General features: G+C 40.6%; 1 protein-coding gene across 1 annotated transcript in view; it reads left to right on the top strand.

Annotated features, from left to right (window-relative positions):
- AQP9 (aquaporin 9) overlaps positions 1–23,497 on the top strand; it is a 109,464-nt gene extending 85,967 nt beyond the window's left edge. The window contains exons 4-6 of the mRNA XM_030188875.1: positions 4,369–4,487; positions 18,080–18,297; positions 23,058–23,497. Of these exons, the coding sequence (XP_030044735.1) occupies positions 4,369–4,487; positions 18,080–18,297; positions 23,058–23,229 (509 nt within the window). The 3' untranslated portion in view covers positions 23,230–23,497. The remainder of the gene's footprint in view (positions 1–4,368; positions 4,488–18,079; positions 18,298–23,057) is intronic.
- Positions 23,498–25,224: the final 1,727 nt, after the last annotated feature.

The following is a 25,224-nucleotide window of genomic DNA, read 5'->3' as shown; positions in this document are numbered from 1 at the left end:
GTATTTTTGGATAGCGTGAACAGTCGCTTCACATCCACCCGATCCATTCCACTCATTATTTTATACACTTCTATCATATCTCCCCTCAGCCGTCTCTTCTCCAAGCTGAAAAGCCCTAGCCTTCTCAGCCTCTCTTCATAGGAAAGTCGTCCCATCCCCACTATCATTTTCGTCGCCCTTCGCTGTACCTTTTCCAATTCTACTATATCTTTTTTGAGATACGGAGACCAGTACTGAACACAATACTCCAGGTGCGGTCGCACCATGGAGCGATACAACGGCATTATAACATCCGCACACCTGGACTCCATACCCTTCTTAATAACACCCAACATTCTATTCGCTTTCCTAGCCGCAGCAGCACACTGAGCAGAAGGTTTCAGCGTATCATCGACGACGACACCCAGATCCCTTTCTTGATCCGTAACTCCTAACGCGGAACCTTGCAAGACGTAGCTATAATTCGGGTTCCTCTTACCCACATGCATCACTTTGCACTTGTCAACATTGAACTTCATCTGCCACTTGCATGCCCATTCTCCCAGTCTCGCAAGGTCCTCCTGTAATCGTTCACATTCCTCCTGCGACTTGACGACCCTGAATAATTTTGTGTCATCGGCGAATTTAATTACCTCACTAGTTATTCCCATCTCTAGGTCATTTATAAATACATTAAAAAGCAACGGACCCAGCACAGACCCCTGCGGGACCCCACTAACTACCCTCCTCCACTGAGAATACTGGCCACGCAATCCTACTCTCTGCTTCCTATCTTTCAACCAGTTCTTAATCCATAATAATACCCTACCTCCGATTCCATGACTCTGCAATTTCTTCAGGAGTCTTTCGTGCGGCACTTTGTCAAACGCCTTCTGAAAATCCAGATATACAATATCAACCGGCTCCCCATTGTCCACATGTTTACTTACCCCCTCAAAAAAATGCATTAGATTGGTGAGGCAAGACTTCCCTTCACTAAATCCGTGCTGACTTTGTCTCATCAGTCCATGTTTTTGTATATGCTCTGCAATTTTATTCTTAATAATAGCCTCCACCATCTTGCCCGGCACCGACGTCAGACTCACCGGTCTATAATTTCCCGGATCTCCTCTGGAACCTTTCTTAAAAATCGGAGTAACATTGGCTACCCTCCAGTCTTCCGGTATTACACTCGATTTTAGGGACAGATTGCATATTTCTAACAGTAGCTCCGCAAGTTCATTTTTTAGTTCTATTAATACTCTGGGATGAATACCATCAGGTCCCGGTGATTTACTACTCTTCAGCTTGCTGAACTGACCCATTACATCCTCCAAGGTTACAGAGAATTTGTTTAGTTTCTCCGACTCCCCCGCTTCAAATATTCTTTCCGGCACCGGTGTCCCCCCCAAATCCTCCTCGGTGAAGACCGAAGCAAAGAATTCATTTAATTTCTCCGCTACGGCTTTGTCCTCCTTGATCGCCCCTTTAACACCATTTTCGTCCATTTTCGTCATCTGTTATGTTTACAAGGACTGCTTTTAAAATGCAAGATATACAGCTACACTGATAGGCAAGTTCCTGTAACAATTTCTTATCAAAGTGAAGCTAGCGAGAAAGGGGAAAAGCAAGAACTGCAAAAATTCTCACTGCTTTCCTTCCTCCTCCACCGGTGCCTGGCCTGGTACTAGAGCACAGTGATGGACAGGCCTGATAAAAACAAAAAGCAACTCTTCTGTAAAAACCAAGAGCCTGTGAGACAAATTGAAAGTGCCCTATGGTGGCAGTAGTGTGATAGGTTTCCTAACAACCATTTTCACTAGTGAACCCAAAGGACAGAATCCACTGAACATTTATTAAAACAAGACAATGGGAGAAGTGACCTAAGAAGAAGCAGAATCTAAACCGTATTTCAAAATAATAGGACATCGCCCCCCTCCTCCTCCATTTTTTTTGGAACAATAAAATTATATTTTATAGAGGACTGCCTATTGTCTCCTTTTTATATAACAAATAAATGGCTGGGTGTACAGTAATAAAACTTGGTTCACAATAACCCTAGAGCTATAAAATGATCATGCAACAGATAGGTGGTGAGATAAATATTCTTTGCCAACATCACATAATAAAGGTACTTTAAAATATCATGTGGATAAAAGAAAACAATAAAATTGAATGCTAAGAATGTTATGTTCCAAATCAATTTGCATTCAAAAATTTGCCAAATTTGTTATTTGCCCTGATCGTTTAATGTGCATATTCTAAATGTCTTTGTGTGGATCTGCAAAGTGTCTTCCTGACTTAGGGATCCTTTTACTAAGGCAAACTAACGGATTTAGCCCACGCTAAATGCCAAGTCCATTATAGGCTGCATGCATTTAGCACATACTAAGGGCCCCTTTTACCAAGTCGGGTTATCGCCACGCAAGCCATTTCCAGGGGTTTTCTTTCTCCCCCAGAAATGGTACATGCTCAGGGCGGAACTACTGCTGACAGCCGCGTTGGGTCGGCGGTAGTCCTAGAAGAGCTAGCAGTAAATCTGCATTGGGCTTACTGTGCTCTGTGAAAGAGCCCCAGGATTGGCACATGGCCATTTCTGGGGGAGTTCTTGGTTACGGTAAGAGCTTCCACACTAAGCCGGTAGTAACTGGGCAGCGCACAGCACTGCCTGATTACTGCCAGGTAATCCCCAGCGCTAAAAAAAATAAAAAATATTTTTGTTGCACCAGAAACGGAGCATGCTGGGGGTGGAAACTACTGCCAAGATTCTGCGGTAGCCTGATGGTTGTCCCGATTTGGCATGCGACAATGCCACAGTAGCTCTACCACAGCATTGTAAAAGAGCCCCTAAATCCATTAGCATGCCTTAGTAAAAGGACCCCTAGTTAATGGCATCGGAGGTGAGTGCACTGTGGGGTCAACTTCTACTGGGGCGTTGGTTGAAATTGCTGGTAATATTGATTTTGCATATAAGCTTCTTCAGTCCAAGTGACCTTTGTTTTTAAGCAAACGTTGTAAGAATTCTTTTGCTCCATAATTTATTTATTTAGATTTGTTCACACCTCCATAATGTTTTATTTCTCTCAGAAATTGCACTATGAGCTTATCTTCCAGTGAAAAACTCACGTTGATGACTGAGAATAATGACATCATAATTTTGTCATCATTTGCAGATAATATTTATCACGCTGCATATTTGTTGCCTGATCATTTTATAAATCTATCATTGGCCTATTTGTGAGGCAAGTTTTATTATTGCACACCCAATGATTTATTTCTTACAAAGGTATCCCATTATTTTGAAACACAGTGCATTCTTCTCCGGGGAAAACATAAGATTTAGAGTAGAATAAACTAATTTGTCAGTCCAGCTTCTCACAATAATACTTCAAAGATGATAGAAGGAATTTTCAGTAATCCTCTTGTGAGAAAGCTGTGCCATGCTACACTTCTATATAAAAGAATTACAAACAAGTACTATGGGAACTCTTTTACTAAGCTGTGCTAAAAAGTGGCCTGTGATATGACTAGCACATGGGTTTCCCATGCGCTAAGGCCACTTTTAGCGTGGCTGTAAACTGGTCACATTTTCCCTTTTTATAATAATGGTCATACACTAATTGTAACAAAACAAAAAGCATGCTGTCAGCTGTTTTTTGCGACCCCTGATGCAGGCGCTGGGCGCCGAAACACGGACCGTGTCGGGTCTTTTTTTGCATTGTTTCATAAACGTATTTGATAAAAGACTTTATTCCCCTTTTTTTGAAGGCCCTTGGTGCTTTTTGTTTTGTTTTTTCTTGGCTTTTTTGTGCTTCACTTCCCCTCTCTCTGTTATAGATGCACTAATTGTCCCATTAGCACATGGCCATGTTATGTTATGTTATCAAGGATTTATCTCTCGCCAGTTCTCACATTTTGATTCAAGGCGAGTTACAAGATTGTAGAAACTAACATTAGAACATGAGGAAAGTTCAAATAAACCTCAAAGAGACATATTAGAAGCTAAGTTTAAAATTAAGACTCACCCAGTCTAGTAAGCAGGTAAATTTTCAAGGCTTTAAGAAACAAAAAATAATTCTTCATCCGGCGCCATTAGCATGTGAGCCCGTAACTACACCTTTTTTCTAGGCATTAAGGGCTCACTTGCTAATCGGTTTGCGTGCAGAGATGTAGCTGTGCTAACCAATTAGCGCTGGGTATGCCTTCTCTCTGTTCCCAAACAACCCCCAGCACTAAAAAGAAATTTGTTTTTTAGCACGTGGGAGGAGCACGCAAATGCCAACACTACTGTGAGACACCTGAGCGCACCTTAACCTGCAGTAAGCATGTGTTAATGCATAGCTTAGTAAAAGGGCCCCTAAGTGAATTAATGGTTATGGGTTTCTGCAGATGCACTGATGGCATACACAGGTGGAAATTTTATGACCACTGGTCCGAATGCAACAGCTCAAATCTTCGCCACATACCCTTCTGAATACCTCTCCATCATGAATGGATTTGCAGACCAAGTAAGTATATATTTTTAAAAAGTCTAGTAATAACTCAGCATCATAATAATTCATTAGAATTACATTATTCTAGTGCAGTGTTCTTCAATGCAAGGCCCAGGAGCCAATGGTAGTCCCCAAACATCTCTAGGGTGGCCCCCCCCAATGTCTTTCTGCTACTCTGCCTCTCTACCTATGCTCAGGACAGAAAGAGGAAAGTGAATGATGGGAAGAGCTACATGCTTGAAGGACAAGGCATTTCTCAAAAAATGCTCACAACCATGAGGATACCCCCAGTAAAGTTTGAAGGTGGGCTGGTAGGGATGGATGTTATTGACACACACTGGTCAACAGTATTACTGTCCTGCATGGGAAGATATTTGATGGCTTTCCTGCAGCTCATTAGAATTCAAAGTGGCCCCAGCTTAAAAATTAATGAAGACCACTGTTCTAGTGGATAATCCATTGATCTACTGGTAGCTTTGTGTTTTTCTATGCCATTGGCCAGGGATTTCTAAAGTCATGTAGACTACTGCTAAGTCACATTTCAGCACCAGCCTGCTATATTCAAGTCTTATTCTGATGATCAATACAGATGAAAGGAGAATGGTGAATAGACTTTGACTAGAAATTTATGGTGTAAAATTCATATCGACAATCAGGGCAATAAGAAGTCCTTAGAGTATTTATGCTAAAGAACCTTGCATCCCATAATATAACACTTCTGCTCATAGTAATTAATAAAAGCAGATGGGTCAATCTTCAAATGCCTTAGTCACACTTTTTAAATATATTGGGGTCAATATTCAGTGGTCCATACCCAGCTTTTCAGCAGAATTATCCGGATAACCTCTACAACGCTGTTTAAATATCAAGGGGATTATGTATATTCAGTGTCATTATGGGCCAGATTCTAAATAAGGCGCGATGAATAGAATGTGTTAAATTGTGCGTACGGCCAATTTATACTTGCTACTCAATCGAGTAATAAGCCAATTAGCGATGATAATTGAGCAACAGCAACCAATTAGCATCACTAATTGGCAATAATTGGAATTTGCGTGTGCTTCTTTTTAGGTGTATTTTAAAAAGAGGCGTGTGTAAATTCCAATGCACTTAGCTGAAAAGGGGGTGTGGCCATGGGAGGAGTGTAAGCATGTCGGGGTATCACTCAAAGTTACACATGTTGTTATAGAATTCGGGGGAACGTGTCTACATTTAGGCACGAATATTTAGGCCAGGTTTTCAGTGGCATAAATAGCTGCGCCTAAATATACATGTTTTCCCGGCCTTTGCGCTATTCTATAAACCGCGTCTTACTGTGTTATTCTGATGTGCCTACATTTTAGACTCCATTTGTAGAATCTGGCCCTATGTGGATAGTGAGCACTATACATGGACAGCAGCTCTATGAACATCTGCTATCCATACAGCTGTGAGGTTTAAGCTGTCTTGGATTAATCCACACTCACTCCACCCCAGCACACACCAGATATTATCGGGGCAGGCTGTAAGAATTTTTAGAGTGGAAGAATGGCCTAATAGTTAGTGCAGCAGGCTTTGATCCTGGCAACCTGGGTTTGATTCCCACTGGAGGTCTTGGGCAAGTCACTTAACCCTCTATTGCCCTGGTAGAAAAGAAACTGAGACTGTGAACCCTCTATGGATAGAGAAAGTACCTGCATATAATGTGTTTATTTATTTAGATTTTGCTCAATGTGAATTACATTCAGGTACTCTGGATATTTCTTTGTCTCAGGAGGGCTCACAACCTAAGTTTGTACCTAAGGCAATGGAGGGTTAAGTGACTTGCCCAAGATCACAAGTAGTAGCAGTGAGATTTGAACCAGCCACCTCTGGATTATAAGACTGGTGCTCTAACCACTAGGCCACTCCTCAGTACCTGTTTTAAGTCTATTCTATTTGTTTTAAAAAATACGGTAGAAACTGACTTTTCTTTATAGAATACTAGCACAAGTATGTGCTTGCATTTAAGGAACATTCTTTTATACCAGCCTTATAGCTCGGGTAAATGCCCATGCCTAGTTGTGAGCTAGAATCTGTAAAGATTATAGCATTTTATAATTTACCTGTAAAAAAAAAAAAGCATGAAACATGCAGTTCACTAACAAGATAGCTAACCCAGACTGTGGAGAGCTATGAAAAATCTCACAATTTAAATAAATGAGGCCTCAAAACTTAAAGAGCAATGGTCTGACCAAACGTGTCAGTCTATCCCCAAAGGGGTTCCCAGATATTATCATTGGCCCCACTAAATTATCTATCTCCAGAAAAAGAGCAACAACAAAAAAAAAAACCCACCCAAAACTCCAAAAACAGAGAAAAACGTTGCTAACTAAAAAAAACAAAGAAAAATAGCCAAAACCCACACAGTGTTTTAGTCATCAAAAAACAAATATATCCACATCAAATCCCCAAAGTTCCAACACACACCATTGATAGTTCATGACTTATATCAAACTATAGTCCCACTGGTACTTAGCTTCACTGAAAGAAGTATCCTTTCCCAAATATCAGCTCCTCAAATTGCTACTGTTCCACTGCATAAAGAAACTCTTTTCAAGTGCTGCAGTACATGAACAAATTCCAGCTGTCCAAAACCCTGACAAGGACCACTTGTTTCGCGAACCCTCTGCTTCCACCTCCTGAAGCAGAGGGTTCATGAAACAAGTGGCCCTCATCAGGGTTTTGGACTGCTAGAATTTGTTCATATACTGCAGCACTTGAAGAGAATTCCTTTATACACTGGAACAGTAGCAATTTGAGGATCTGATATTGAGAAAGGATACCTCTTCAGTGAAGCTAAGTACTTATAAGACTTTATTTTGATCTAAGTCATGAACTACAAGTGGTGTTTGTTGGAACTTTGGGGATTTGATGTGGATATTTTTGTTTTTTGATGCCCAAAACAGATTGTGTGGGTTTTGGCTATTTTTCTCCAGTTTTTTAGTTAGCAACTTTTTTCTCCATTTTTGTTGCTCTTTTTTCTACAGATAGACAATTTAGTGGGGCCAATAATAATATTTGGGAATGCCTTTGAGGATAGACTGACACGTTTGGTCAGACCATTGCTCTTTAAGTTTTGAGGCCTCATGTATTTAAATTGTGAGATTTTTTTCATAGCTCCCCACAGTCTGGATTAGCAATCTTGTTAGAAAACTGCATGTTTCATGTTATTGGGGGGGGGGGGGGGGGGGGGGGGATAATTTGAACGTTTGCTACCCCTTGTTTATTTTTTAAAAAATAATTTACTTGCATACATGTGCAGTCACACTTTGCCTAAACTCCACCCATGTGCATATCCACCAGAAAAGTGTGCACCATCAGGTCCCAGTGTGTACTTTCCAAGTAGTCAGTGTTCCATAACCCCCTGATTCCATAAATGGTGTCCAAAGATAAGCATGCAATTGGGTCGAAAGATGGGCACCCTTCTCTTTCGAAAATAAGCCTGATAGTGTCTCCTATTATTTCATGCCCTCCATTTCTTATGCAATTGACTCCAGACGTTTTCCATGGTCATTTACTTGATTGGATCCAATTGCAGCTCTTTGAGGGCATTTTTTCTAGCAGTCCTTGGAGGAATAATAATTATTCCAATAGTAAAGGACCTTAAACAATCGGCAACCTTATCTTCTAATTATAGACCAATAGCTTCAATACCTCTTTTTGCTAAGATCACAGAAAGTTTGGTCACTTTACAACTGGACACTACTTAGATAATTATAACATTCTACATGATTCATAATCTAGTTTTCATTCAATGTAAAGTATGGAAACCATGGGCTTAGCCAGACCTGACATTGGGGGGGGGGGGGGCCCAAAGTTAACATGGGGGGGTCACTAGAAATATAGGTGCGAGTAGTGCTTGGTATACTCCTAAATAATGCCTTAGAGTTCACTTGATAAAGGATTTCTAAGTAAACAGTCTGTCCTGCATCAATATGAACAACATGCACACTAATCCTTTGAAGCACTGACATTTTTAAATGAAGTTGCATTATCCCATAACTTATTATAGTAGACTTGAGTCTGGTCAGTCTCTCAACACACATCACAGTATTCTGGAAAATAATTACTGCAGTGGCACATATCCCTCAAATTTACTTTATAAGAAATATAAAATACCTTATTAAGCTGTATTAATAAAATAATGGGCCGATGATCAGAAGCAAACGCAGGCACTAGAGGCCTGTCAAACAAGTGCGGGAGGGTTGTGCCTGAGTGCATGCTTAGTCACAGGCCTCCTGCACTTCTACCCTATGATCAGAGAGAATAGCGTGCTTAAATTTGCATGCTATTATCCCTGATTATAGGGGCAGTAAAGCCCCACGCTGTTCCAGCGCTACTTTTAGAGCTCTGTTTGGAACAGCATAGGGCTTTCGATCATCTGCCCATCTTTGAAGTAACATTAAACCCTACAACGAAGTTTCTCAGAGCCTATGTAGAAACCTTAACAGCACCATACATAGTAAAAGTGGAGGAGTGGCCTAGTGGTTAGGGTGGTGGACTCTGGTCCTGGGGCACTGAGTTCAATTCCCACTTCAGGCACAGGCAGCTCCTTGTGACTCTGGGCAAGTCACTTAACCCTCCATTGCCCCAGGTACAAATAAGTACCTGTATATAATATGTAAGCCACATTGAGCCTGCCATGAGTGGGAAAGCACAGGGTATAACTCTCTATCAAAAATGTATTTTAAGGGAGAAAAAATAAACATCATTGAAAAAAGCAGCACAGACTCAAACTCCTACAAACCAATGTCTCTAAGTAATTCAGTTCCATATGAGTCACAAACATTACAGTTCCTTGAAAAAAGTCAAAACGGGACTCAACAAGTGCTTAGCTTTGCCTGTAACAGCTTTTTCACATTGCTTGCAGAATCTTGCCAACTTTTATGACATCCCATCTCTCCAGGCTCAAATTCAATAACCCTGACAAGGGGCCCACTTGTTTCGCAAAAGCTGCATCAGGAGGAGGAAACTTGCATGAGTACTTGTTGAGTCCCGTTTTTGGCTTTTTTCAAGGAAATGTAATGTTTGGAACTAATATAGAACTGAAAGTAGATAATTGGCTTTCAAGAGTTTGAGTCTGTGCTGGTTTTTTCAATGCTGCTTTTTTTCCTCTCTTAACATATATTTTTGATAGGGAGTTGTTTCCAACCATTATTTTATCAGAGGGATTGAAGCCTGTGATAGAATCCCCATTGCGGTTTGTTAAAAAGTCTATGACTTTCCTCGGGATGGTTGAGGCTTCTGTTTATTTAAATTGTTAATCCTTTCCAATGGTCTAACAGTTCTAGGGGCAAAGAAATTTGGATTTTTTTATTTATGCGGAGTTATTACTACTTTGCTCTTCAGTTATTGGTGATTACCTATCATTAGGCGCCATTTACTGAATCTACCCCTAAGAGTTCATTTGTGCACATGAATGGCCACATATGTATGCAAATGACTAAAACACCACCATTTACATGCCTTCTTGCTGCCTAAAACCAGGCATATCCTTATAAAATTACCCCCTGGTGCTATTGAAAATTCACATATATTCCCTAATTCTGTAAAAGGTGCTAAACATTGTGTGCATAAATTTGGGTATGCAACCATATTGTACATGCAATTTAATTAAATAACAAGCTAATTAGTTCCAATAATTGACTTTTTAACAATTATTAGTACTAATTAAAGTTCATTGAACTTTACGCACATAGGACCCTGTTTACTAAGCTGCTGTAGAGGCGCACTAGTGTATTTAGCACATGTTAATGATTAGCATGTGCTAAATGCTAGAGACACCCATAGGAATATAGGGGAGTCTCTAGCATTTAGCACGCACTAATTTGTAGCACACACTAAAAATGCTAGTGCACCTTAGTAAACAGGGCCCACAATTTACATGCGAGATCTGCACCTAAACTTATGTGCAATTTGAAAAAGGAAGTGTGGAAATGGGACGTCATGGGGGCATTCCTAAAATTAATGCATGCTGTTATAGAAAAATGGGGATACACACCTAATGTAGACATGTACACTTGCACATGTCTAAAGTTAGGCGCTATTCCCAGACATAAGCTCTATTCTATGAATCACGCCTAACTCTAAGTGCAGCTTATAGAATAGAGCAATGGTTCCCAAACCTGGGCCTGGAGGCACCCCAGCCAGTCAGGTTTTCAGGATATCCACAATGAATATTCTTGAGAAAGATTTGCATACCAAGGAGGCAGTGCATGTAAATCTGTCTCATGAATATTCATTGTGGATATCCTGAAAACCTGACTGGCTGGGGTGCCTCCAGGACCAGGTTTGGGAGCCACTGGAATAGCGCCTTTTTGGCGCTGCTTTTTTTGATGCCACATATACAATCTAGGATGGAAAATAAACGAAGCAGATCATTGAAAGACAAAATGTATTTTATATCTTGAAAAAACAGCTCAATCAGAAATGCCAAAAAAGAATATTGACATGAGGCTGTCCGATTGACTTCATGTCAATATTCTTTTTTGGCATTTCTGATTGAGCTGTTTTTTCAAGATATAATCAAGGTGATCTTCTGCACATTTTGTTTCAGTCGCTTTCATCAATATACTGTATATCCATTATACTTCAACAATAAAAGATTATTGTGTAGCCCCTGAAGCAGCCCTGTTGGGTGAAACACGGCCTGTGTCGGGCTGTTTTTACAAATATATATTTTATATATATATAATAAAATACATTTTGCCTTTCAACGATCTGCTTCGTTTATTTTCCATCTTGGAGTTTGCAGATCGTCTGCCTTTGTGTTTTCTTGGATATATACAATCTAGTCCATAGAGTGTTTATATGTTTGACAGCCGCTTCTAAATGTATGAACCTTTTTGAATATTGTGCTGTAAATGTTTTCAACAAATTAAAAATATTTTGTAGTATTTTGAATCTGTTTGGATGATTACTAATGAAAGAACTACAGGATAGCAGTTACCATATGCATGTAGATTTTGGAGCATAAACTTGAAAGAGAATACAAATGCAATTAATTATTTCTCCACAAAAGTACAACAAAGTGACTTCCTAGCATGTTAGAAATGTAATAATGCCAAAATCCAAACCCAGCTGCATGTTACCAGTTTACAAAACAGTCTGTTCCAAACAATACTTCCTAACTTGATGCTAAGAAAAACACACAGGATTTCATGTTTATTCTAGATCAAAAGTGTCTTAGAAATGTGATATTCACCATGAGAATAATAAAAAAAGGCAAAACCTTCACCATGAAAATAATTTTAGAAAGGCAAAATCTAAACTGAATGAAAAAAATATACGGAGGATATCAGAAATAATATATTTCTCATTTTCAGATGAAACCACAAAAAGGTTTGGCATAAGTTGGACCTGCGTGAATACAATCACAATATTCTTATTTTAATTTGTATTATGTCTTAATGCATGGGACATCACAGCTAATGTTGACTGGGTTTTGAACTCTAGTAATCTGGGTCCTACCCAAGGACTCTATGGGAATCATAGAGATATCAGTGCAAAATATATGCTGTTCCACGTAGGGTACTTTATGCAAAATTGACAGAGCTATGTCTATTCAATTTAAAATTTCCAAATACTTTGGGAGTCCAATTGGTATTGTACCAGTAGTACTTATAACCAATAATATTACCATCAATTTTGTGAACCTCTGTATTTTTCCAGCTGTTTTTCATCAATTCTACTATCACCCAGTATTGCCATATCTATAAATCATATATTTTTCTTTTCTTTGACTATGATCACAGGACGTTTACAGTACAGTCAAGCAAGACAGACATGACTCATGGCCAAAAAAACAAGAAGCACTGAGTTAAATCAGTAAGCTTTGATATGGAAGAGTGGACCCAGGTGGCTTATTAGAGAGATAGATCAACATAGGGACAGCTTTACTTGAGTAACGCTACAAGGAATTGGGTACTGTGGGGGTAATTTTATAAGGAACTTTTCATATATATGCCAGTATACATGTGTAGAATACTTCTTGTGGCTAGCAGCAGGAAAATTATCACCAGATGTTCAGTGCCGGGGTCCACACATGGCTTGGCACTGAATATTTGGGGCTCATTTAGCTGGCCACAGTTAGGGCTAGATTTTATATATGGTGATTAAAAAATCAACACAAAAAAATGCTTAAGCGGTATTCTATAAGCCATGCCTAAAGTTTGGTGTGGTTTAGAGAATAACCCCCAACTCTATATAGCACATCTAGAGTTACACGCGGTTCTGTGCATAAATCTAGGTGTAATCTATAACTACCCATGTAGATTAATTGTTTTAATCATACCCCACTGACCCAACATAAAAATACCGGTCACTTGTGACACAACATAACCAAAGACTGAAACAGACATTACCTGACTCTATTTCCCCCTTTCCCTCTCTAAGTTCCCCCCAACTGTTTCCTACCATACATATACCTCATTATAGCACAATATCACTTTGTATTCATTCATACTATGTATTTGTTCAAACTGTAATCGGCTATCACCGCTAACGGTTATATGTTAGCCACATTGAGCCTGCAAAAGGTGGGACAATGTGGGATACAAATGTAACAAATAAATAAATAAAAACATTAACAAGCAATAACGAGCACTAATTGGCAAAAATTAGAATTTAAGTGCGTACATTGCTAAGCATATTCTGTAATGTATTGTGCGTAAATTCTAACACGTGCAGGTAAAAAAGGGTGTGGTTATAGGTATTTTGTGGGTGCTCCAAAATCTACATACTTTGTTATAAAATATGAGCCAGAGCATGTAAATCTATGCACAGGGATTTACTCCAGCTTTTCATTGGCATATATGGGCATGTATAGATTTAGTCACATGAGCTATGCCTAAACATTTTGTAAATATGTGCATCCATTTACATGCAGTATTTAGAATATGCATAGGTGTGATTGCTTAACATACATTAATTTTAGGCACCATATATAGAATCAGGCCCTAAACGCTTAGGCAGAAAGGTCACGCATAAATGTAGGCACTGCCATTTGCACCATGAAAATATGGTGCAAATTAGAGAATGATGCGGGGACAAAGTTTGTTCCCGCCCCATCCTCGCAAACTCTGTCCCCGTCCCCATCCCCGCCCCATCCCTGCAAACTCTGCCCCCGTCCCTGCCCCGTTCCCACGAACTCTGTCCCTATCCACAGAAGCCTCACTGTTTAACCACCCTTAACATTTACCTTTGAGTTTAAAAAGCAAAATCATGTGCATGTAAGGACTGCATAAACGAATTAAAACAAATGCCCTTAAAATGTAATAATACTGAACTGGTCTGGCAAGCAATAATGAAACAGTGATGGGATATTCATTCACACAGCAAGCAATAATATGCACTAATTTTTCTAATCATTCTACAACTCCAAGCACATTTAATTCTTTTCTCACTATACAAAACAGGGAACCACAGAAAAACTGAAATAGAGATCCCCCTCAAGAAAGCCAAGTAAACACTGGTAAAAAGGAAACTGAAATTTATTTTCTCCTGCACTCTGCAAAATACAAAAATAGAAAAGATGTACATTTCACAAAGCGGGCACATCTCAGTCCTTAAAAAGTATTAAATAAAAATATTTCTTTTCTAACTTTGTTGTCCGATCACTTTATTTTTCTAATTGGGCTGGTCCCAGTCTCTTTTCGACTTTCCACATGTCAGTCTTCTCTAAATTCTTTTCCACGTTGGCTTCTTCCTTTCCTTCTCTACATCTGTCTGGCAGTGACCTTTCATTTCATTTCATGTCCATTCTTCCCCCCCCCCCCCCCCACATTTGTGTTTATCCCCCTTTCTCTCACCTTAGTTTCTGTTTTACTTCTCAAATGTACATTCTTTTCTATTTCCAGTATCCATGATGAATTGTAAGCCACATTGAGCCTGCAAAAAGGTGGGATAATGTGGGATACAAATGTAATAATAATAATCTACCTACTAGCATTTACCATTGCTCCCTCAGTCTCTCACTTAATATCCAGTCTCCTAAATCCATATTTTTCTCCATCTTTCACCCACTTCCTTAGCCCCCATTCCCATCCTATTAGCCCTCATCTACCCTCCACTGGATCGCATCACCCTATCTGTCCCCAGCTCCATCCTTGTTTCTCTTTCATTACCTGACTCTTCTTCCCCCTTGCCTCTCTTTCATTCCCTTGCTTCCAAGGCCCTATACCCCGTGTCCTTCCTTCCTCCCTCTTCCCCCTTGCAAGGTTGTGTCACTTTCCCTCCCCCCCTTCTTCCTTCCCTCCAAAGTCTGTTGTCGCTTTCCCTCCCTCTCCCCCTTCACAAAATCTGGTGTTGCTTTCCCTCCATACCCCCCCCCCCCCCCAAAGTCTGGTGTTGCTTTCCCTGGAAAGGCTGCAGGGAAGCATAGTGGAGATGTGGAGGAGTTACACAGGAATTGCAGAGGAGGGAGGGAGAGTGCGACACAGGATCCGGTGGCGGTGAGGGGGGGAGGGAGAGAGAACAACTTCGGACTTGGAAGGAAGGGAGAGAGGACAGGAAAAAGGTAGGCGTCTGTTGTACCACGGGTGCAGGGGTTATTACCGCTCTTGCGGGGCAGGGAAATAACCTCTTTTTGCACTTGCACTAAAACTTAGAAAAATTTTCCGATTCCTGCGGTTTTACTGCAGATTACTGTGGTTTACCATGATTGCCCACTCCTTTGTCATTCTCTAGCGCAAATGTCCATGCCTAAATTTACATGTGGAGCACCGTTATTCTATATTTACACGTGTAACTCAAAACCACACACTCGATCTGCCCCAAAACATCCATATCTATGCCCTCTTTTTCACACTGCACCTAACTTTATGCACATAATCCCCAATTAAATCTAATTAGTGCCAATAATTGCTTGCTAAAAAGCCAATTATTGGCACTAATTGGCTCATTCTATTAAATTGTGTGTGTAGATTGGGGTTGTGCCCAAATTTACACATGCCATTATTGGCAACCTTTATAGAATCAGGAGGTTAGTGTTTTTAAAAACATTGACCACTACCAGCTAAATATTACTCCCATTGCCTCCAAATGGATTAGTTTTCTACGTCATAAAAAAGGTGGAACATAAAATAGACATGGAATACTCAACAACTGCCTGTATATATTATGCATGTAGATGCCACATATTACTCAGAAAATATTCAACATATATAAAGAATCATTTTTTAAACATGATCTGATCAATATTCAAAATGATTTAACTGACTAGAAATGGCCACCGATTGGTTAAATCATTTGTTTGTGGCTCTCCACTAATTATTTTTCATGATTTTCATTGTTAAATTGGACTTGGGGAAAATCCAGTATTTCTGCGATATGCAGTATAAAATGTTTTGTACTTTTTTGGGATCTTGCCAGGTATTTGTGACCTGGATTGACCACTGTTGGAAACAGGATGCTGGGCTTGATAGACCTTTGGTCTTGCCCAGTATGGCAATACTTATGTACTTATGGACTTATATTGACATGCACATTTATTTATTTTTTGTCCTATTTTCAACATGACATATTGAATCTTAATCCAGTGGAGTATGATCTCAATCTCTCAAATTTACTGCTAATGCTCACTGTAGTACTTGCATTGTACCAGAAAGAGCTTCTTTCTGGAGTTTGCAAGATGTAACATGTATAAGCAATTTATTCAGGTGTGCTTGGAAATTCTTTTTAATCAAGCCTGTGGCACTCAAAAGAAAGGGAGATCTTTCTGTATCTTTCTGCCACACGTCCTTGGTCTTGGACTGCATTTCTTGATACCTGAAGATCTTTTCTCTCTGTGTAGTTCAGAGTAATCACTTGAGATTGATACCTCTATGATCAAATCAATGCCTTTCTCATGATTTTCTGTTTTCCCACTATGTCCTGTTTCCTCACATCTAGCTTTTTATCAGTTGGATTGGGGATGTCCCATGTGGTCATAGCTTCTTTATTCTCCCTAATTCTCCTATAGTCATGATCCCAGTGCCTTTATGAACCAGTCATGTTGTAATGTTTCCAGTGGATGACACCATGCCACCTTGTTGTGCCTTTCTGTATAAAAATTTTCTGATATTAGAACTTCACAGGAGGCTAAGAGATGAGTGATCATTTTCAGCTCTTTCTTACAGAATCTACAGATAGTAACATAGTAACATAGTAGATGACGGCAGAAAAAGACCTGCACGGTCCATCTAGTCTGCCCAACAAGATAAACTTATACCTTACCTTGATTTATATCTGCCATTTTCAGGACACAGACCGTAGAAGTCTTGCCCGTCTGTTGTACCAGTTTTTTCTGTGCTTACTGTAAACTGTTTCATCAGTAATCTATTATCCTGAGCTGCAACTATTGATCGCTCATCCTTAGTTTTCAGTTCATCTCCTTAACCATTTATGTGTCTGGTTTTGATCAGTAAATGGTTCCGTTGAATTTTACTCTGTACTTACAGTATGTATTTGACACTTAGAACATAAGAATAGCCATACTGGGTCAGACCAACGTTCCATCTAGTCCAGTATCCTGCTTCCAGCAGTGGCCAATCCAGGTGACAAGTACCTGGCAGAAACCCACTTGTTTTGCTTCATTTTCTAATTTGGGGGCCTTATTGGGGGGTCTGATGGTGTTGGACTTGCATGGGGGAGGAAGCTTCAGGGCAGTCAGGAGCGGGGAGTGATGCTGTATTGGAGATGCCTTTAGCCTCTGAACCTGCCCCTACAAAATGACATTTGTGTATGCCTCGAGACTGATGTAAAAGCTGATGTTGAGACCCACCCAAACCATACTTTATCCACCCCCATACTATGCCCTTCTGAAATTGGTACATGGCATGGATCTCTGATATTTGGGTATACTTACACCAGTTCTATGGTTGGCATAAGTGCTTAGACCTGTTCTGCATATATGTAAATGGTTACACTAGTGTTCAACAAAGGAAAGTAGGCATCTATGATCCTTTTTAGAATAGGCTCCTACCAGGCAACCCTATTGCAGAATCCCCTCCACATTTCTATATAAGAGAAACAATCAGTGGGGCAAGTGGGTGAAGGCAAATAGTCAGAAAATTTAGCCTAGTGGTTAGTGCAGTGGACTTTGATCCTGGGGAACTGAGTTTAATTCCCACTGCAGCTCCTTGTGACTCTGGGCAAGTCACTTAACCTTCCATTGCCCCTGGTACAAAATAAATACCTGAATACATGTAAACCGCTTTGAATGTAGTTGCAAAAAACCTCAGAAAGGTGGTATATCAAGTCCCATTTCCCTTTCCCTTAATTTTACAACAGAAATGCAAGGATTTAAAAAAACACACACACAAGAAACCACGGAAAGAGTTCTCATAACTCTCCTCCTACATATCAGGCAGAGTCAGAAAAATTAACATTTTGTTCATGAAACTAATCTTCCTCTGCTTTAGTTTGAGTGACTAGGCTGTTGTCTATCTCCTAGTTGAGCATGAATTCAGTGATAGCCTGGATGACAAACAGATCTAGGGATATAGTATGAACTTGCTTTTTACCCAATAACAGTAGAGTAAATAAATGTACTACTTATTCTAAGAACTGTGCTGAGATTAATGTCTACGTATTTTTCTCTTGCGCAGGTAATGGGAACGGCTCTGCTAGTGATCGTTATTTTTGCTATTTTTGATAACAAAAATATAGGCGCACCCAAAGGGTTGGAACCAATTGCAGTTGGTCTCCTCATTATGGTTCTAAGCTTTTCTATGGGGCTAAACGCAAGCTGTGCCATAAACCCAGCCAGGGATCTAGGGCCAAGACTCTTCTCAGCAGCAGCAGGATGGGGACTTGATGTATTCACGTGAGTATTAATTATTCTTATCAAAGGAGGAAGACAAGAGTGTAGTTTAGAATCAAGTCAAGAGATTTACAGCCTTATACACCACTTTATATTAACAGAAAAGAACAGAACAGAATGTCCCCGCTGATATTTTGTTACCGTTTGTGTCACTGGTTCTTGCTGAAAGGAAAAAATATACTGCAGAGATTTCACAACCAAACTGAACTGTGATTGTAATTAAATTCAGTGTTATAATGCATGTGCCAGAATATTAATGTTCACAAGACAACTAAGGGACTTGCTTACTAATTTGTGTGGTAAAATTTTCCACTTACTGCCTGTTAGATGAAAAAATTAACACTCAGTCCCCCAAATTATATAACTGGTGCCTAAAGTTAGGTGATCAGTTGCAGGTGCAGTTATAGAATAAGGCCAGTTACATGCATAAGAGAGGGGCCCTTTTACAAAGGTGCGTAAGGGCCTACGTGTGCCCAGCATGAGCCAGATCAGCATTACTGCTGGGCTACTGCGTGCCCCAGGCGGTAATTCGGAATTTGGCATGCACCAAAAACACACAGTAGAAAATATTTTCTACTGTCTGGCACTTACTCAGCGGTAAACATCAGTGGGCGTGCATTGCATGCCTACCACCCAGGTAGCACGTGAGACCTTACTGCTAAGTCACTGGGTGGCGGTAAGGTCTCAGGCCACAAATGGATGCACGCTGCTTTTTATTTTGCTACACGTCCATTTTTCAGCCCCTTAAAAAAAGGCCCTTTTTCCAGGATGCAGCAAAAACTGGCCCAGCACATGCCTGTAAGATGCGCTTGCACTGCTGCAGGCCACTTTTTGCCAAGGCTTAGTAAAAGATCCAATAATTAGTTAATTGGCACTAAATTGGCACGCAATTAGAGATATGTACAAATAATTGGCCTTAACAAGCACTAATTAGCAGTTGCGAATGTAACTTATTCATGCCCCTATTCTGTAATCTAAGCACTTAACTTCTCTCATGCACAGCTGCAAAAGGGGGATAGCCATGGGAGGGGCATGGGAAGGTCAGGCTGCTCACAGTATTTAGTTGTGATGTCACAGTGTAGTGTCATTAACACACTCAACAGCCATTAGTTCTCTGCAAGCATTTACACTAGGGTTTAGGAGATGCAGTGTGTTTTTTCTAGCAGAAAAGGTGCAGGTACTCAGTGAGCAAGGTGGGGGGGGGGGTAGCTCCCTTTCTTCCTTTTCCTCATTGATTTTATTCCAGGTGCTCCAGATTTAGAGCAGAACGCCAAGGCATAGGAGCAAATTATACCTGATTCACATATATCCCAAACTGGTCCAAAGTTCTTCTTAAGTCTGCAAAGAGATGTATTTCTTAATGTCACTGTTTCTTACTAACAGTATCTGTTTAACAAAAACTCAAAACACATTATCATAGTGGTAATTTGTGCTTAGATAATGCTTCATGAGCACAGCCACAGTAAACTGAAGTGCTGTGGGTACAGAACTCTGAAAGTCCTTCATTTCTATAACAGGGTGCCAATGGGTGGTATCTCCAATAGAGCAAATATTTTATGCTTATTTGATAAAGGCTGAATACAGAAAATCAAAATAATACTCATAGACACTATCCAGTAAAAAACCTATTAATATAAGGACCACTGGCAGAGAAGCAAAAATGGAAATGATCAAATGAGCTATGCAAAATATGCTCTCAATTATCATTTATTAGTACAACATTCAAATTAATATACATATAAATACAGTATTGCAAAGGTAATCAATAGAAATCAAACAAAATAAAACATGGAAAAGAAAATAAGATAATACCTTTTTTATTGGACATAACTTGATACATTTCTTGATTAGCTTTCCAAGGTTGCCCTTCTTCGTCAGATCGGAAATAAGCAAATGTGGTAGATGACAGTATATATAAGTAAAACATCCAAGCATTTCATTGATAGTCTAACAGGGTGGGGGGGGGGGGGGGGTGGGTAGGAGGTATGCATGGGAACATCAAAGCATTTCTTTTCCATGTTTTATTTTGTTTGATTTCTATTGATTACCTTTAAAAGTGGACTAACACGGCTACCACACCTCTCTACTCAGTATTGGAAAGAATATTTCTCTCAATATAAGCCCTTCCAACAAGATAATTTCACACTGCTGGATCCTTAAGGATCACTTCACTGTAAAGCTCATCAGTGCCAGCCAATCTCTGAAACAATCCTGTTTCAGGATCAACCCTGCATCAGGGAAAAGCAGTAGCTTCAATTCACATTCACTGTGCATCAAAGTTCACACATAAACCACTGGCGATCATTCTTCCACTCAGCTGTGCTCAAACAAAATGGCAGCTTAGCATCTTAAATAAACAGTCACATGAGAGATATCAACCAATCAAAACTCATTAAATTAAAGTCAACCATCTGGTTCATCATTTAACCCAGTCAGGATTTCAGAAGGCAACATATAAATCCAATATCATACACAATAATTTAACTGGTTGTCCTGATCTCCTCCATGTAGATGAAAATGTAATATGATTAATAACTCTCCACAGAAAATATGTACCAGAGTGTCAGACTTCCAGCCAGTGATGAACTAAAAGACTAGATATATTATTGGTCTTCACCAGCTCTAATGTTCATTAAGGAGGAGTCTGATGGATTGCTTAGTTTATCATACATACTAGTAAAAAAGGCCCGTTTTTGACACAAATGAAACGGGCGCTAGCAAGGTTTTCCTCGGAGTGTGTATGTTTGAGATAGTGTATGTGAGAGTGACTGTGTGTGAGAGAGAGAGTGAATGTGCGAGTGTGTGTGTGAGAGAGAGAGAGTGAGTCTGGGTGCGAGTGTGTCTGTGAGAGAGAGAGTGTGTGTTTGAGAATGAGAGTGTGTGCAAGTGCGTATGTGAGACACAGTGTGAGAGAGAGAGAGAGAGAGAGAGAGAGTGTGTATTTCACACAGATACAGTGTGTGCGAGAGAGAGAATGTATGTGAGACACAGACTCTCTGTGAGACTGAGTGTATGAGACCAAAAGAGTGTGTGAGTGACTGTGTGACACATAGAGAGTGAATGTGATACAGTGTGAGACATAGAGTGTGTGAGAGACAGTGAGGGGCATAATGGAACAGAAACGCCTATCTCCATGGGCGTTTATCTCCGAGAACGGGTCCGTGAAGGGGCGGGGCGGATCGTATTTTTTAAAAGAAAAAGACGCCCATGTTTTATTCGTCAAGGTGTGAGCTGGGCGTTTTTGCTTTTCAGCGATAATGGAATATGAAATCGCCCAGCTCAAAAACGAATAAATCCAAGGCATTTGTTCGTGGGAGGGGCCAGGATTCATAGTGCACTGGTCCCCCTCACATGCCAGGACACCAACCGGGCACCCTAGGGGGCACTTTTACAAAAACCAAATAAAAGGTAAAAGAGCTCCCAGGTGCATAGCACCCTTCCCTTGGGTGTTGAGCCCCCCAAATCCCCCTCAAAACCCACTGCCCACAAGTCTACATCATTACTATAGCCCTAAGAGGTGAAGGGGGGCACCTACATGTGGGTACAGTGGGTTTGGGGGGGTTGGACGACTAGTAGCATTAAGCAGCACAATTGTAACAGGTAGGGGGGGGATGGGCCTGGGTCCACCTGCCTGACGTCCACTGCACCCCCTAACAACTGCTCCAGGGACCTGCATACTGCTGCTTGGGAGGAGGGTATGACATTTGAGGGTGAAAGTAAAAAGTTGTGAAACATCATTTGTTGTGGTGGGAGGGGGTTACTGACCACTGGGGGAGTCAGGGGAGGTCATCCCCGATTCCCTCTGGGGGTCATCTGGTCATTTAGGGCACTTTTGGGGGCCTTATTCGTGAAAAAACAGGGTCCAGGAAAAGTGTCCTAAATTCTAGCTCAAAACTGTTCCATTATCGGCGAAGGGCGCCCATCTCTGTTCGCCCGATAACCACGCCCCAGTTCCGCCTTCGACACGCCTTCGATACGCCCCCGTCAACTTTGTCCGCATCCGCGACGGAGTGCAGTTGAAAGCGTCCAAAGTTCGGCTTTCGATTATACCGCTTTATTTGTTTTTGTGAGAAGAACGCCCATCTCCCGATTTAGGTCGGAACTTGGGCGTTATTCTCGTTCGATTATAAGCTGGAGTGTGTGAGAGTGAGAGAGAGAAAGACATTGACTGTGTGAGAGAGTGTGTGAGACAGTGTGTGTGTGACAGAGATACCTCCCCCCCCCCCCCGGTGTCAGCCCCCCCCCTCTCTCCCTCTCTCTGGTGTCAGGCCCCTCCTCTCTCTCTCTCTCTCTCTCTCTCTCGCTTTGGTGTCTGAACGTTACTGTGCAGGACGCTGAGCTCTGGCTGTGCTTCAAGGAACTGACCAATCCTATTTAATAGAATGCACCTCCAACATTCTGAAGCTGAGAAACCTCGTGTGGTTGGTCACTTCTGCTTGTGACGAACCCGGAAGTACGTGATGTCAATTCAGGAGATGGATAGAGAGAGCAGGAATGCCTCAGCCATGCAGTCAGCTTCAGAATGTTGGAGGTGCGTTTTATTATATAGGATACTCATGGGCAGTGGCATATTATAAAGTAGCTTGATGTTCATATATTATCTAGATAGTCTACACAAAGATTAACCTGGTTAGCATCTGCCTGTCATTATGTGGTAATTTAATTCTACTGGTAAGGTCTACTCAATCTGTGCCTCTCTCTGAGTTTATATTGGTAACATTCCCAATATTGCTAATCCTACAAATGACTGTCTTTTCTTACAGAGCTGGAAATAGCTGGTGGTGGGTTCCTGTTGTGGCACCTATGGTTGGAGCAGCCATTGGAACTTTCGCCTATGTGCTATGTATTGAAGTTCATCACCCTAAACAACCAGAAAGTAAAAAGTCAGAGCATAATTCTGACATGTATGAAAAATCTGAACTGACCAATATGTAGAAGGACATCCTGTGCATAAATACCGAAGCAGACCCAAGGTCCAGAGAACTATTTATTGAGAAAGACCCAAACAATCTTTATTCAAAAGGAATCGAAGTGGCCACATTTCGCCTACTAGGCTGCATCAGGGGTATTTTGTAAAACACTAACTAGGGACAAAAGCATTTCTTCCCCTGATTAACTTTGTCAGCAGGAATGGAGGAGTGGCCTAATGGTTAGTGCAGTGGGCTTTGATCTTGGCAACCTGGGTTTGATTCCCACTGAAGCTCCTTGTGACCTTGGGCAAGTCACTTAACCCTCCATTGCCCCAGGTACAAAAACTTAGATTGTGAGCCCTCTAGGGACAGGTAAAGTACCTGCATATAATGTGTACAGTGCTATGTGCCTCTAGTAGCACTATAGTGGGGGGGGGGGGGGGGGGAAGAGAGGATAGGCTGTAACAACCATATCCACAGCTCTTACACACAAGGTCTAGAGTCCTTTGTCAGGAGAAGAGCAAGAAGCTGCTGAGACACTGGTCCTTGTGTATAAGAGCTGCTGACGACAGTCTTGGAAGCCCAAAGTTAATCGGAGAAAAGAGTGCTTTTCCTTTTGAATAAAGACTGGGTCATTCTGAATAAAGACTTCTCTGGATCTTGGGTCTTCTTCGGTGTTTGTTTCCCTGTTTGTTGCAGGCTACAAAAGCCTCTTCTTTGTGTTCGTGGAATTATTTTATTTCAGTACTTTTCAATACAGTGTGTGCAGTGTTCACAGGGACAATGTGCTTCTGACACATAGGAGTGTAGTAGAACAATTCATTGAATATGTTGTGACTAGTATGTTGATGCTTACTGAATGTGTTTATTCCCTTAAATTTTCTGCTTAGGGAGATAGTAGGAGCAAGAAGAATCATGGATTTAGTTTCACATCCTAGAAATTATTTTTCTCACAGAAGAAACTGAGATATTATATGGATCTAAGTGGGATATAGATCATACTCCTTGACTAGGCCCTGGTGCATTAGATAGGTTGGTCCTGGGTTCATATTTACGACTCACATTATTCTGCTCGTTAGAGTAGCTGTGTTGGCAGTGCTCACGGTGGTAAATTCTGTCATCATATCTCTTTGCTGCTAAGGTTCTTACTTTCAATAAGCTGTTTCTCAGGTGGACTTCTTAAACTCTCTTCTAAACAAACAGTGATGCTCGTAAGCGTGCTTATTCCTGTTCCCTAGTGTTTTTATGGAACAGTCTTCCTCTTTTAGAAACATTGATAATTTTCTGGAGTTTCACAGATGTATTAAAACTTGGTTGTTTAACTAGGTATAGATTTTAGAAATTATAAATTGTTGCTGTACGTTGGAATTTTTATTAGACGGTACTGCAGATATTTTACTTTGTACTTTGTAATTTCCACCATGATATTTTATGTCAATGTTTGTTAACATGATTATGTATGTATAGTTGTAATCTGTTCTGAGTGTTATTGGCAGAGCGGATGAAATACATGAGTAAATAAATAAATAAATAATTCTGTATGATCCAGATTTTAACTGGCCACCTCATTTCTAGGTATTTGGCTTTCAGGGATGTAACATTTTCATCTTTCTTCATTGGCTACCAATATTTGAATGAACTGAGTTTAAGATTCTCACATTTAGATACCCTGAAATCATGGACAAGCTTTTTGCAGGGGCAGGCATCCTCCAGTCCCTGTGGACATCAGTCCACTGGGGGTTTTCAGGCTATCCATAATGAATATGCATGAGGTACATCTGTGTGCACACTGGTTCCATCAGATGCAGGTCTATCTTAGGCATTTGTATTAGAGATATCCCAATAACCCAAGCGGATTGGTGTTCATGGAGGAAGCATAGTTCTGGCTAGCCAAGCTGTACATCTATTCATGCAGGTGTCTTTGTCTCTCAGATCTCACTCATTGCTTCACCCTGTAACATGTTTTTTTTTTTTAATACCAATCCAGTTTTTTGGCTACGAGTCAGGCCCCTCCCTTAAT

Source organism: Microcaecilia unicolor, chromosome 1, assembly GCF_901765095.1.
Source record: "Microcaecilia unicolor chromosome 1, aMicUni1.1, whole genome shotgun sequence".
Taxonomy (NCBI): Eukaryota; Metazoa; Chordata; class Amphibia; order Gymnophiona; family Siphonopidae; genus Microcaecilia; species Microcaecilia unicolor.
This window is presented reverse-complemented; position numbering and strand designations above follow the sequence as displayed.